We start from the raw sequence: 16,213 nt of genomic DNA on the forward strand, positions 1-16,213 counted from the left end.
TATACAGTAATGAAAATTAAAACAATCCAGTATATGGGAGGCTGGCAAACAGATACGTTTTCAAAAAATAATATATTTTAAGAGTCTTCATCAAATGTAGAAAAAAAGTTTTGAACCCTAATAAAATATCATATTCTTTAAGTTCTGCCAAATCATTTTGGAATAGCTGTGGTTCAGCAGAAACAAAACCTAGAAGTTTTATTATTTTTGGTTTCAGCTGAAACAAAATTTTCAGAGATTGAAGAGTGTTTTTACAGAGCAGTAGAATAAGGCTATTACCTGTTATCCATACTCTTACACTGGCACTTGTTTTCCCACAATTTTTCTTCCTCCCTCCCTCCCTAAGCCAACACCAATGTCCCATAATCCATCTGCCTCTTCTCTATTTTTCATGTCCATTTTTATAAGAATAACAGGAAACAACAAAATGAATGCAAAGACAGTCTAATAGCAAAGAAACAGTCCGTCATATTCCCAATAGATATATTGTACAAAGGAAGAATGAACAAATTTCAAGACTGTTCCTCAGCTAATCTTGGTTTTTTTATTAGAACATCTCTCAATAAGTTGGAATTGGCTGTTACTGCTGGCTTGACAGTGTATATACAAATGTGCAATTACTGCAAGAAATGACTTACCTCCCTCGTCCACTAGCAATTTAAGGTAGAAATGAGAAAAAAATGATAGTGTTGTAATTTGAATGAATTTTTTTCTGAAGATTTATGAGGCACCTTCTTACGTCTTTTAAGAAGGTTTTGAAGATATGGTTCTGTTAAATTGTACTGTTGAATTGTTATCACCTGTGCACATGATTCTGTTGTATCACACCATTGGCTATGTTTGTTGCTCTTTAATTACTATGTTTTATCTTATTATTTTCACTTCTTGGAAATATTTTATTAATAAAAATAGTCTACAAATACTGTGGTGTACTGTATGTCTGTGTGTGTAGTTTTGTAATTAAATGTTGACTTGACTTGACTAAAGCTAATATAATATGCATCACTACTAAGCAGAGAGAACCTGATTAACAAGGCAGGATGGGACCTGACGTAAGAAAATTGAAGGTTTTTTTCAAACAAAAATACTTAGGATTAGTTGTTATTCAAAGTGCTTTTTTAACTAATTTATTCCTTTATAATACAATTTAACAAACTGATTTAAATGCTATCCCTTAGCATTTATCAATTTTGTAGAAATGTCTGTACTAAAATTGCACATTACACTTTTTGAACATTTTTATATTAATTCATTAATCTGTTAATTTGGTTTTTCTGTTCATTATCAGATCACTGTTTTCTCTTCACACATATATGCAGAGAAACAGAATTATTGGTATAAGCAATCTTTCCAACATTGCCACATCATTTGTTTGATGCACATTTGTAGGAAATGATGAAAATCAGAACCTTGTGTGATCATACTAATTCTGAGGTGCACTTTTGATTTTAGACAATTTCATATTTCTTCTGCTTCCAATCTCCTGCTTACAGTCTAGCATCTCTGCTCTCCATTTTTTTCTGAAACACCTGAATTGCAAATTGTAACCCGGGAAACAGATTTTCCTTGATCCCAATAATTGTTTGAAGTTCTTTATTTGCTGCATTCCCTTCTGTGAGATTAAAATGTTAAAGGCTTCTAGATTTGGTATATTGCCAACATATTCCAGTTGGTAACTTCAGAATTCCTATAGCCTCACTAAGTAAACTGAAGTGAGCTATGGCAGTCAATTAAGGCAATTTCACTGGGCTCCACACATAGAGGTTGCTCCAGAAGGGGTATTTGTGTTTGTATTACTGTAGTTGTTTGCTATCTATTTCCAGAAGCTATGTGTGGCTAATGATCTTAAAATAAAAGACCACTCCTCCAGATAATATATATATATAAAATAACAAAATCAAAAAAGGATTTTAAAAAAAGAATCAAGAAATATGCCATCACTTGCAAATCTCACTTTCAGTAATACTATGCCCCCCTCTTGTGCAAGACTGAACAACTTAAATGTTCGCCATGGTCCTAAAGACCAGAGGAACACAGCATGTCAAATCTTCAATGAAAGGAGTTCTAAAAGTTGAGGGCATCTACTGGAAATGCTTCCTTCCAAGGCTTCCTCAGGTGGCAATCCAATAGGGATGAAAGAAATTGGTCCTATTTGATCTGGTCAGATGGGCAAATGAATACAAGAGAACGATCTGCCTTCTAAATCTAATATTTAAAATGATTATAGTTTTTTTTTTAATTCAAGGTATCTAAAGCAATAGTTATGCTATAATGGTGAGTTATTCCAGGATTCAAGATTTCCCCTACATTCCCGATTGCTTGACTCTTCAAGCAATAGAAAAGGAAAAAAAATGTTGGCGTAGGGGAAAAATGTAATAAGCTTCAAATGAATATTCTGGTTCTTGGCTTCAGTCTAAATGACCCTTCAGATAGGAACTGTAAGGACATTGACATGTTATGACCTAATGTTTGGATACTTCGTTTAGCCCAACTTCAGGAAAAGCTGTACTGTTATATATATAAGCAATCTGACAAAGCTTATGGATGGAATTTATTTATAGCAAGGTGACCTGATTGCAAACTGTCTTCAATGCTTTTAGCATGCTTTGTTCAGCAGTGCTAAATTCAATTGCATCACTATTTAGTTTTTAAATTAGTCAAAGATTTCTATGAAGCAGCAGTAATTTAATTAAGCAAGCTGTATTTGACACAGGAACATTGGCTGTGTGGCATATGTCTAAATGGTGTTAAAATTTAAAGCCAGAGTTTTCTGGTTAGAAAATTGCAACCATTTTTGAACTAAAGTGAGAACCAAAAATATACAAGAAGTTATCTAAGATTCAAGAAAACAGAGATAGCTCTGATGTGGTGATTGACAAGCTCTAGGTTAACACTTTTTAATCATTCACACAAATAAGTGAATATAACTACATTTTCACTGTTGTGCACTCTCTGTGGCTTCAAGCACTTCTGAAAAAACTCAATTTCAAGAACATGAATATCGCTCAGTGAAACAGAGGATTGCACTTAGCAAAAGAACTTGGAGGACTGTACTATAAAGCAGCAAGGTATTTTCCCGCGTCATTGTAGTTGTGCTTTTAAAGTTGTAGCAACGTTTCAGCAGAATCTCATCTGCCATCATCAGGCTTCTGTATTGTGTTCGTCTGTGAGTCAGACTTTCACAGCCATTTCTGTTTTAAATTTGGTGCTAGCCTACTGCTGTGCCAGAATGATTTTTTCTTCATCCTGATTGGTTGGGAGTCTTGGTCTGTGTTTATTGGTCTTGGAGTTTGCTGTGTTTTTCTTGATTGGTGTTTCTAATATCTTCTGTCTGTTTTGTACCTTTTTTTGGTCTTGATTGGCTGGCAACATTGTGTTTCCTGTATTGGAGGCTTTTAGTGCGGCTTGGCTCCGAGTAAACAGGCGGCTATCATTTATTAGGAAGCTAGGTTTCATCTGGGTGCTTGGTTGGGGTGTGTTTGAGCTGGAGGTATCGGGGGGGGGGGTGTCTGTTTGTGCCCAGGTGTTTGGCTGGCTTGTGGTGTGGAGATTTTTTTGTTTGAGAGTGCGGGCTTCCAGATAATTGACAGTCTGGTGGAGTCATCTCTTCTATTCATGCTTTCAGGTCTTTTTTCAATCTCTATGGATTCTCTGATAATTCTGTAGGTGGGGTTTTCTATAGTGGCTAGGGTTTTGGTGCCATTGAAGTTGATGCTATGACCTGTGGCTTTCATGTGTTGGACTAGTGACGAAGTGTGTTCCAGCTTTTTTACTGCATTTTTGTGTTCATCCAGGCGGGTACTATTGGTCTGTCTGGATGAACCCGCCTGGATGAAACCTTGCTTCCTAATAAATGATAGCCATCCGTTTACTTGGAGCCAAGCCGCACTAAAAGCCTCCAATACAGGAAACACAATGTTGCCAGCCAATCAAGACCAAAAAAAACTACAAAACAGACAGAAGATATTATAAACACCAATCAAGCAGAAAACAGCAAACTCCAAGACCAATAAACACAGACCAAGACTCCCAACCAATCAGGATGAAGAAAAAACCATTCTGGCACAGCAGTAGGTTAGCACCAAATTTAAAACAGAAACGGCTGTGAAAGTCTGACTCACAGATGAACACTATACAGAAGCCTGATGATGGCAGATGAGATTCTGCCGAAACGTTGCTACAACTTTAAAAGCACAACTATAATGACGTGGGAAAATACCCGAACAAAGCTGAATACCATACATATAGATACCCGCGAAAACTTATGAATGTATGTATGTATGTATGTATGTATATATATATATGTATGTGTATATATATATATATATATGTATGTATGTATGTATTATATATATATATATATATATATATATATATATATATATATATATATATATACATACATACATACATACATACATACATACATACATATATATATATATATATATATATATATATATATATATATATATATATTTTCTTAAGTTTTCATCGGTATTCATGTATGGTTCAGCTGTTGTCCCACGTCAGTAGTGGTGCTTTTAAAGAGACGTTCAGCAGAATCTCATCTGCCATCATCTGACAATACAGAAGCCTGATGATGGCAGATGAGATTCTGCTGAAACGTTGCTACAACTTTAAAAGCACCACTACTATGACGTGGGAAAATACCCAACAAAGCTGAAGGCCATACATACACACACACACACACACACACACACACACACACACACACACACATATATATATATATATATATATATATATATATATATATATATATATATATATATATATATATATATCAAATGTAAACAAGAGATCGTCATTCACAGCAATGGGCCATGTATTAAGAAAAATATATACAATATTACTGTATCCTGAGAGATAGTAGCCTAAGGCGTTTTCCTGCCTTCCTACATCTCACATGTAGAAACTAGTGGCAATTGAATCATGTCACAATATTAGTGACCAAATAATATTTTCCATTATGCTTAACTAGTTTATAGCTCAAGACAGGCTGCATGATATAAACACTGCCTTCCCAGAGAGAGGAAGAGCCAGGATATTCAGCCTGAATCAGTCCATTATTCTATCCAACAATTCGAAAGTATTGAACTAGAGTCAGAAAGAGGCTTTATAAAAGAATAATCAGTAGTTTAGAAAAATAGTTTCAAAATTTTAAAAGAGAAAATCGCTTTTTGCAAATAGAAGAATACAAAATATTTCTGAACATGGAGTTTAGTTCTTGGCTTAGAATTTTGAACCATCTTATGATTTTTTATTACACAGAGAGAGAGGGACAGAGAGGGAGAAATGGTGATATCACGGTCAGGGAAGAATTCAGAAATAACTTCATTAATATGAGCTGAAAAAAAATAAAGCCAACTCTCAGCTTTGATATAAAGAGTAGATGATCTCCAAGGCCCATCTAACCCAATATTCTATGATTTGCACAAAACTATAAAATAAACTATAGTATCGCATGTGATTTGTTTCAATTACTAGATTAAAATTTGTTCAAACATAATTTTTAATAGGAATTATATGCTCCTAATATACAATAAGAGGGAAATAATGAAATGTGATAAAAAAAACTAGATTCTTAATTTTTTTTAGAATTTTACTAATTTGAGGTGTGGAAAAACAGGATACAGTATGAATTTGAGATGTGGAAAATAGGATACAATATGAATCCTCTTTATTTCCCCCCTTTTAAGATAATATGAATTCTTTAATTTTCTATGCCATGTATTCATCTAGTAAGAATCGCTGGAGGGAAAGAAAGTATTATATTAAGAACAGATTGTAAGGTATGATATGTCAATTATGGAGATATTGATCAGAATTTCATAGGACTAATTTGTTAAATGCACATACTTAAAACAATGCTCTTGTATTTACCAGATTGCTAGTAATTGTTTGCAGGATTCAGTATGATCAACTTTAACATTAGCACTGCCTGATACAGTGAAGGGCTCTCATTTTTACTGTTAAGTCCAGTTCTACTTTAAAAAATAAAATTGCACATATTGTTTATAGACTATTTTTATAGTGCAAGCATTATAACTATTTACACATTGTATAAAACCATTGCACATACTTAAACATGATTTGGAGAAGTTGCTTCGTTCTGCATGGAAATACTTCACAGCATTTCTTTAAAGTAGTCACATGTTTTCGACTTGTTAAAAGAGCTTTGCCTATTTTTCAAGTTTATATGAAACCTTAAAAAAAGATGTGGATGCTTTAAAGAGAGCTGTGCTTATGCTCATGTGCATTTTGAAACAACACATCCAAATTTTCAAAAGATGAAAAACCATATTGGGCAATGCTGTTATTATTACAGCATCCATACCATTATATTCATGAAACACAGTAGAAACACAACCCAACAGAAAATGTGCAAAAGGATTACAGTGCATATCGTAAGGTCAACCAAATCAATTAGATACAAGAAAGTGCTAAAAATAAAATACATGCCTTAAAACAAGGAACATAATCACACTATTACATATCCCATCTTTTCACTTCCCAGCCAATTCTATTCAATAAGATTATACAAGAGTATTCTTAGATGAAGTCTTGATTCTATACAAACTTCACAGTGATTACGGTGTTACTGTAGGCTGAAACACAGTAATTTGAGAATACTGCCCCAATGTTATGCAGATTGGTACGAAAGCAGTATTGCTCAGTATCATAGAGAATGACAGATAGCTGAATAAGGAAGCTAAAGGGAGGGTGGAAAAGAGAAAGGAAAGATAGTAACTAGATATGAAAAATGAGACCTAAGAGGTCTCACAGTTTGAGGTAGAAGGGGGATTCACTACTTTAATCATTGATTTTTTTTCTTTTCCAGGGACAGCACCATCACAACCATTTCTAGTTAGAAGGCAAGCTGCTTACCTTATATGCAGTTTGCTGATTCTATCAGTAGTGGATGAAGTGGCATTTATCAACTGTACAGGTAGATGCCATTACCATCTCAGAATCAATGGTGATGCATATAGGGAGGGTATCCAAGCATCCAACTAGCTTAGAGCGGTATGTTCTTTATTTATGATGAAGTAGCTACTTCAGATTATTAGGGCATGGGAGAGTAGGGAGGAGACAAACAATGTAATGGTACATGGGAAAGACCTTGGGAGACCAGGTGAAGAGATGCTGCCTGGGGAATGATCAGATAAGAAAGAGTATAGCCCACAGTAGTATTAGTGGAAAGAGAAAATGGACTCTGTTTAAGTTCTCGGACTTTAAAAGTGACAGCAGGATAATTCTGTTAATGTGGCTTTACAATAAAATAGAATTAGAGTATCTGGTGATGTTTCCTGTCTAGTCAACCTGGTAAGGTAACAGACAATGGTTGAATGGTTTGGCCTGCATTTACTCTTCCTGGTCCTATGTTTTGAAACTACCAAACAACATGTCCTGTTACACTAGTTTTGTTTGTTCATTGATACTTCTGAGTATATTTGTGCTCTATTGTGAATGATTCTATCTCCTCCAGTATCTGTAAGAAGATAAACAGTTTTTCTTATCTTTTTGCATTTATGATAAATGAGGTGTCTGGTAGGCTACAGAAATTAGATAAAGATCCCCATTTTTTAATTAACAGAAGAACCAAGTGCTTGATTTCATTTGTAGTAAAGACATTGTCTTTAAGATCATGAAGCAAAATCATAGTGGATTAACTAATTTGAAAGACAAAATAACTTCTAAATAGCTTCTATACTAAAATAACTTCTATACTGTATGTTGATTGAATAAAAAGGGATACAAATAACAGAAGATAATTCACTCAGTACAATTCCCACCACAGGAATGTTGATCATCAGGGAAATTTGTCTAGCATTTCCGAAGACACAGATATCTTAATTTACTATTTAGAAATATACTACAAGGAAAATGCTTTAGATAAGGATAGGACATTGTAAATTCCCATTTAATAAAATGTAATTAATTATTATTTATTCTCTTCTTTCCACTTGAAACTTATCTAGTTAATATCTAATTCAGAATTTGGTTGAAATCTGGGGTTTGGAAAAGTTGGTTGGATTAAGGCAAAAAGATGTATACACAGCATCCACTTCATATCAGATTCACGTCATTCTTTATGCTGTGATTGCTAAGATGAAAGCACTGCCAGGAGTTTTCACTCTTACAAGCTTATGCCCAGGTGGGAAAAAAAGTCTTCACCTAATTTGTCTGCTTAGATTACAAGATTTGGTAGTTTGTTTAGATGTCAAAAATAATTTTTAAAAAAGGAAAGTCTCCATACTTGTGTTTTCATCTTGGTATAATTATCTTTTCTATGGCACAGACAATGTGATCCCAATTTTTGCATAAAATTGCAAAAAGAGTTACTGCAAAAAACGTGCAAATAATATGGAAACGGCTTTTCATCATAGGAGCTATAAACTTTGCTATGGTGGAGACACACACAAGGATAACAGTCATGAAGGCCAAGACTACGTTTATGCTTTTTCCTAGTAGGACTTTGGCATTAACCGTTTCCGATTGTAACGCTTGCTGTTCTTGCTGGTGGAGCTCCAATTTAGCAACCCGTGTCTGGCAAGATTCCAAAGCTTCCTATTGGCAGAAAACAGGAAGAGAACACAGTGGAACAAAATGTTAAGGAACTAAAATACAAAATAGATTTCCATTCCTGTCTGATCTGTGAAAGAAGTAATTCAGGCTACTGTATTCTACTGGAAAATGACCCTCAGAATCCCAGCTCCATTATAGCATTGGAGACATAGATATAAATCTTAAAGATTACCCTCATTTTGTACAAATAATTTAAAATATACATTGACAATAATAAAGTTCAAACATTTCTATTCCCTATGAAGATATAAAAAGTGATGGCATTTTCTCTGAATATATTGATCATGGAAAGTTGAGTCAATTTTTTAACTCTCACACTAAATTTCAAATTTCATACTTCTTAAGAGAAAAAACATCATTCTTTAATTATAAGAACAAGGCACCAGACATTTTACATACCTTTCCAGCTTAATTTGTTAAGCTTGTGTTTACAAATATTTTTTCAGACTAATTAATTTTTAAAAGTTTAACAACCAATTTATTTTTCTTTACAACAAGTAAACTTTTTATAACTTTCTACAAATTAATTTAAGGGATGGCAATTTGTGGAAGGGATCTTTGCACTAATATTCTTTACAAATAGGCAACAATACTATTTAATTTTAAAAAGTAAATACCTGAACATCACGTGACCGCTCATAAGCCTGATATGCTACTTTTTCTTCAATACTGGCCAGTTCTTGCTTCAAATTGGCTGTTTCATGTTGATGAAGGTCTGTTAGATCATTTAGCTGGTCTTCCAAACGTTCATATCTTCATTCAAATTTCAACAACAAAAAGACTTATTAAAGTTACTTTTGGTGTAGTTTGTATATAGCTTAAAATATCATTTGCAAGGTTTTTTTTTTAATCATGGTAACCAACCTTTTCATGAAGTGAGCATGTTGCCTTATATAGAAGCTAAATATTTTAGACTTTTTAAAAATCAGATCATTGATTATTTCAATTTATGTAGTCACCCATCTCAAATGCATAACTCTGGGTGACTTATAACAATTGAAAACAGTTCAAAAGAACAAAATACAATCTTAAAAGAAAACCATATAAATCATATAACACAATTCACCACCAAGATATATAAATTTGTAAACACTCAAAACTATCACTGTATATAGGCTCAATGGCACATCTAGATCAGCAGGCCAGGGGGCAATGTCACATCTTTAAGCTTTACAAAAGGCCAGTGAAGTTGGGGCAATATGATCTTCCAGAATAATGATATTCCAAAGGGTGAGTGACCTCCATGACAGTAAAGGCTCTCTTCCTGGGCGCTGCCAGATAATATTCTCTAACAGATGGGACCTGAAGCATATCTTGTCTACCACTTCTAATGGGATGGGTAGATGTAAGCAGGGAAGGCAGTCTTTTAAATAACTTGGTCCCATGACATGAAGGACTTCATAGGTCATCACCGATACTATGAACTGAAACCAGAAGCATAATGGCAGGCAACCACTGATAGAGCAGCAGTGTATTATTGTAATATAATAATATATAATTGTATACCTGAATCTTTCCTCTTGCAAGGTCTGAGAAATAAAGCCATAATCTCTTTTGAACTGTACTTTTGAATTCTGAATATCTTCTGATAATTGTGATTGTGCTTCCTTTATTTCCCTCAGTTCTTCCAAGAATATGGAAAGTTTTCCATGGTTGTCCAAAGTATTTGCCCCACTTTGACCAAAGGATTGGTTTCCATTACTGTCTATGGATCCAGATGTTCCACTTGAGCATTCATCATCACTGGTATATTTTGGCTTGGCTACTATGGTGGCACTACCACCATATGCCCTGGAAGTAGTTTCTGGTCTGAAGTCATCTAAGCTACTCTTCAAGTGAGCAATGTTGTCAGCACTACCAAACTTATTCCGAATCAGATTTGCAAATTCCCTGGATTTGTTGAAAACAAACACTGGAGGTGTCAACGAGACTCCTGGAACTCCTGTTTTGCAGCTTTCATTGGCCTGGCTGGTAACACGAGCTTTTCCATGGGCATCTTTTAAAGAGTGTTGAATTTCCTTTAGGCTGTCTTTGGAAGAGTCTCTGGTGCTTTTGGAGGAACTATTCTGTTCTATTTCTTTTAGCTTTCTGTGATATTGTTCCAATTTTTTTTGCAGCTGGGCTATGGAATGGGCAGACTTCTGATTCTTCTTTTCAAAGACTTGTTTAATTCGTCCAGCTTGTTGTTTGTCTGCACTGTTCACCAGCTTCAAGTACTCGGCCACATTCCCATCCCGAGCTGTTTGTTCTATTTTTATTTTCTCGGTAACTTTCAGAATTTTTTGTTTCAGACTATCAGCACTGAGTTTTACTTTGTGAAATTCAAATATACCATCAGGTACATCAAAATTCAGATTAGTGTCTGAACCTCCCCGGCGAATATTAAGTGGCAAACTCAGTGTATTCACATCATGTCTTTCCACCTAAAAAAAAATTAAATACAAAAAACAGTAAGGATTTTTTGTGTGTGAAGTTTTATATACACAGTTTTAAGTCATTGTAATCAGAAACTATTCAGAAAATTATCAGAATTGATTATCGTAATTGTCATAGGAAATAAAAAATTGCTGCAGAAATACACTGAGAAAACAGTGTTCTGTTCTTTCCATTAAACACAATAAATAACAAAACATAAGTGATAAATAATACAAAATTATATGATTTTACTTCACAATTATAATAACTTTAAACCAAAACTATGCCACATTCCTAAATGTATTCACTTTCATTCAGAAGTTAAAACAATATAATATTCTGCAGATAAAAGTTCCATGGGCTGTTTTGTTTGATACACAAATCGTTTATTTTTATTTCTGTATTCAATTTCTATAGCCAGTCATCCAAAACAATGACTCTGGGCAATCTATAGGCAGTAATTTTTTTAAAACTGTAGAACAGTTAAAAACAGGGGTGTGTTTTTTAAAACTATATATAATTACTTGTCTGATAAGTTTCTTAAAGAACACAAAAATATTTTTATTGACTCATCCAATCAGGAGTCAATTGTTTGTTGCCACATTTTGAGCCTGGGAAAGTGGAAGAGTGGAAGTTCTTGGGGTATATGTAGTTAGACAAAATAACATTCTTTTTGTAAGTTCAAGGTCATACTAGGTGTACATATGTGAGGGGAAGTCTTCAGCTGGGACGGATGATGATTGGGGCATGTGATGTGATGATGGATGATGGAATTGAATTTGTAGTTTTGATTATTGCAAGGAAGCCCGGAATTGTTAGATTCAGGATTTCCACAGTTGTGCCAGTTAGTATCCAAATAAAAGAGAACTTTTGAGCATTGTCTGTCTCGGAGTTATTGGTTGGAATGGAGGTTTGCTGGAACGCTGTTTGTTTTTTACTTAGTTCTAAAGTAGTGGCTAAATTTTCAGTTCAACCATTTAATCTGTTTCTTTCTTGGTATCCCCAGTATCTACCTGCCCATTACAAATGATTATCATTTTCCACTTTCACAGTAAAAAAATAGCTGAACTACATTTAGCAAAGACAGAACAAGCTCTTCTATATATTACCGTGTTTCTCCAACAATACAGCCTCCACCAATAGGAAGGCCCAGCATGATTTCTAGGCATGAGGTGAAATTAAGCCCCGCCCCCCAAAATTTAGGCCTATTTAAACCATGCGTTTCCCCACCATTTCTCACATCGTTCATTAGAACTACACGAGGTGAAGAGAAATGGGAAGGGAAGGGGGGGGAAACTTGCTTTTAGGAGCGCCATGCAGGTAGCCTAGGCTAGAATACCCTGATCTACTACTGATAGAACATCGGCCGATAGAAGCTCCCCGAAGGCAGAGTCACCAGCTGCTTCTATCAGCCGGTAGAAGCACCTCGGGGCGAATGCCCATGCACACTCCCTTCACCACGAGGCCGTTTCTATCAGCCAATGGAAGCTCCCCAAAGGCAGAGTCACCAGCTGCTTCTATCGGCCGGTAGAAGCGGCCTTGGGGCGAGTGCTTGTGCGCACTCCCCTCGCCAAGAGGCCATTTCTATCAGCCGATGGAAGCTCCCCAAAAGCAGAGTCACCAGCCGGTAGAAGCGGCTGGTGACTCTGCCTTTGGGGAGTTTCCAGCGGCCGATAGAAATGGCCTCGTGGTGAGGGGAGCATGCATTAGTTGTCTTTGAATCTACCAGCGAGGCAGGAGAGAAAGCATACGCCTATCTGTGTCTGGATAAAAACTGTGAGATTGCGATGGAGAGAATGGGAGAAAAGGCCTTAGCCCAAATGTGTTCCTGTTTTGCTTTCCTGCGCATTCTCTGATCAGTCCCTCTGGGGCAGTTTTTGGCTTGAAATCGCCCAGGTCTCCCTCAGCTAAAGGAGAGGGGAGGTCTCCAAAGACCATCCCTAACCTCCGCCATTTGAGAGGACCGAACTCATTGCTTCTCAAAGTTAGACCTGCAAGTTTTTCAAAAGTTCTTCTGAATGCCTCGGACGTCCGATGAAATCCAGAAATGTCTTGTGATTGAACTCAATCAAAAAAAAAAAAAAAAGAACCAGCACCTTGTCGCCAAGTCCCTGGTTTTACGGCTCCTCTCTCATCCCGAATTATGCCGAAATAAGGGATTCCAAGGCTGGCGTTGGTTAATTGGTTAATGACGGGCGCTCTTTCAGGAGCCCAGACAGAGAGAGAGAGAGAGAAAAGGAGGCACCACTGAAGTTCTCAGACTCCCCTCAACTGTTAGCAACGCCACCCGTAAGCTGTGGCAGGATTGCCTCAGATCATGTGCAGAGTGCCTTCGCCATTCAACTCCCCCCCATGACTCAAGGTTCATACTAATATTAGGCCTTTCCAACCAGCCCCTGCAAATATTCGGCCCTCACCAGAGCAATAGAAAGGACGGTTTAGATTCTCCCTGGCCCTTCTTCGCTCCAGCTCCCTCCCGCCCTCCTGTGCCGCAGTGGCGACCCTTTCACACTCACCCCACTTCCCCGCCGCATTCCCACGAGAACCGCTCCCACATCTCCTTTCAGGAGCCTGCCCGATCTCCCTTCTAGGGGTAGTCGAGCTCTGCTGCCTCATCTTCCCTCCCTGGCGCCTCCCCCGCTCCCCAAACCAGTGGTGGCAGCAGGTAAAGGGAGGTTGGCTGCCCTGGGACTTTGGCAGGGTGCCCAGAAAGGGTTTGGCCTGGGGAGGGGAGGGCAGCGGTGGGAACCCCGCAGATGCTGAGACCTTCCCTCGCCAGAAGGGCTTGGCTGACCTGGTGCAGGAACGAGGGCTAGCAGGGGTGGTGTGTGTGTGTGTGTGTGTGTGTGTGTGTGTGTAAGAGAGAGAGAGAGAGAGAAACTCAGCTTGCTTTCCTTCTGCTAAGAAAAGTTTGCAGTCACTCTCCCACGCGCACTCCCCTTGCCACGAAGTCGTTTCTATCGGCCGATGGAAGCAGCTGGTGTCTCTGCCTTTTGGGAGCTTCCATTGGCTGATAGAAACGGCCTCGAGGAGAGTGCACATGGGGCACTCCTCTCAGGAGCATCCTGCAGGCAGCCACACCTCAATCCAAAGCGGCTGGTGACTCTGCCTTTGGGGAGCTTCCATCGGCTGATAGAAACAGCTTCGTGGCGAGGTGAGTGCACGTGGGTGCTTGCCCTGAGGCTTCTACCGACCGATAGAAGCGGCTGGTGAGTCTACCTTTGGGGAGCTTCCAGTGGCGGCCTCATGGAGAGGTGAGTGCGCATAGGGCGCTCTAGGTGGAGGTGCGCATGGGGGAAGAAATTAAGTCACCCCTGAAAAGACATCCTAGCCGTTTTTTCGGGGCTCAAAAAAAAAAAAAAAGATCCGGCCTTATTTTATGAGAAACACGGTAGCATATCAAATTGCACTGAACCTAAGAAGCATGGTCCCTTGATACAATAAAAGAAATGTGTCTAAGTGCAGTGATATCCTTAAATCTACAATTTCTTTTTTGATTGTACTATGTTTGTGCATATGCCTTAGCATATTGGAGTGACATGATATAAAACAATTTTAGTAGTTTGAAGGAAATTGAAGGAGAGAAGACAATAGATACAGCGAATGGATAGGGAGGAAAAATATTGGAATGTCATTGGAAAACTTACAAATTATTGCTAAGATTGTAAGCAAGTTAGCAAAAGTAAAATCTGACTCGACATAAATTACTGGTCAGTGCTGAGTTAAATTTTTCTGCTAAAGAGTGGGAACAGAAGAATTGTATATTGAACATGGGCAGACATTATGTTATAGGACCAATGCTGAGTTTAGTTGTATTTTTAGAATTCTAATGCATACATTTTCCCACAACATGGACTTACAGCTGTATGATACATATATACCAAATGAAATTACTAGTTTAGCAGTATTCCATTCTTAATGGTCTAATCAGAAATTAAGATTCAGGACTCTGTGCAGCTCAGATAATTAAAACCACAAAAACAATAAAATATAGACAATAATTTTAAAAACTCATTAAAACTGAATTAAAGCCATAAAACATAATAATCTTTGGGAAAGTGCAAATCATGTTCTATCACAGGGGTCCTCAAACTATAGCCCACAGGCTGTATACGGCCCGCTAAAGCCATTAATCTGGCCCACATGGGACGAGGCTGCCCCACCCACCTGCTGGCCTCCACCCTTTGGCTGAGTGCAGGACTTACCTTCGCAAGCTGGAATGGGCAAGTAAGGCAGAGAGGTACTGGAGGGGGGGAGGCCAAAAACGGGCCCGTGCCCATTTTTGGCTAGCAAGAAGCTTCTGGGGGCCAGGAAGGCAAAAAGTGGGATGCATGGAGGCCCTGGAAGGCGTACGCGCATCCCATTTTTGGCCGGCAGAGTGCTAACTCGGGGCTGGGGAGGCAGCCAGGGCTCCCACCACTGCCACTGCTTGGCTTGTCATTCTTCTCCTGCTCGGTGCTCAGCAGTTCCGGGGCAGAGGCCAGCAAGGCTGCCAGCCCCTAAAGGAGGACAGCCATCTCCGCCCCTGGAGAGGGAGGTGGGAAGGGCTGGCCGGCCGGTGGATCAACACTGTTGAGCCCCAGCCTTGGGGCTTCTTCGCCAGATCCACTCCAAGAGATGCTTGCCTGGCCGATCCTGCCTGCCAGCATGCAAAGCCCCTGCTGGAGCCAGTTGCAGGTGTTTGGCACGTGCAGAGGAAGTTCTCGGGTGGCCAGCGAGATTCCAAAAGTGGATTGAGACCACCACGATGTGAATAGAATAGAATGGAATGGAAATACAAGAGGATAGAATAGGAATGGGAATAGAATGGGATGGGATGGAATAGCAATACGATTGAGTGGGAGTGGGAATGGGAATGGGAATGAGATGAAAATGAAAATGAAATGGAAGAGAATGGAATGGAATGGAATTCAACGAGGTATTCCAGGGCACTGCCAGGACTGAAGGGGATACTGCAGAAGATGCCCCAGGTCTCATCTCTGTACCTATCAAACATTCCATGTTCTGGTTTCTCTTCCCCACCCCCATTTGCTCTTCAACTTTAGTTGTACTTGAAATCTTAATTTCTCCAGAGGGGCTCAAATAATGGAAAGGAGAGGGGAGATTTTGTTGATTTTAAGCTCCTTGAAGCTGAGAAGAATTACTACAAAACCTAGTTTCCTGAAGTGGACTACTAGACTCCTAA

At 38.2% G+C, this 16,213-nt stretch overlaps 1 protein-coding gene across 2 annotated transcripts in view; it reads right to left on the minus strand.

The window, feature by feature from the left end:
* Nucleotides 1–7,990: 7,990 nt before the first annotated feature.
* Nucleotides 7,991–16,213, minus strand: part of TMCC3 (transmembrane and coiled-coil domain family 3) — a 91,319-nt gene continuing 83,096 nt past the window's right edge. For both annotated transcript variants that reach the window (XM_087968122.1, XM_026693843.2), the window contains exons 2-4: nt 10,120–11,036; nt 9,231–9,366; nt 7,991–8,595 (exon numbers count right to left, since the gene is read on the minus strand). In XM_087968122.1, the coding sequence (XP_087824248.1) occupies nt 8,293–8,595; nt 9,231–9,366; nt 10,120–11,036 (1,356 nt within the window). In that variant the 3' untranslated portion in view covers nt 7,991–8,292. The remainder of the gene's footprint in view (nt 8,596–9,230; nt 9,367–10,119; nt 11,037–16,213) is intronic.

This window comes from Notechis scutatus, chromosome 6 (assembly GCF_049901735.1).
Source record: "Notechis scutatus isolate UNSWTSFEM ecotype Mainland chromosome 6, rNotScu1.2, whole genome shotgun sequence".
In the NCBI taxonomy this organism is placed as follows: Eukaryota; Metazoa; Chordata; class Lepidosauria; order Squamata; family Elapidae; genus Notechis; species Notechis scutatus.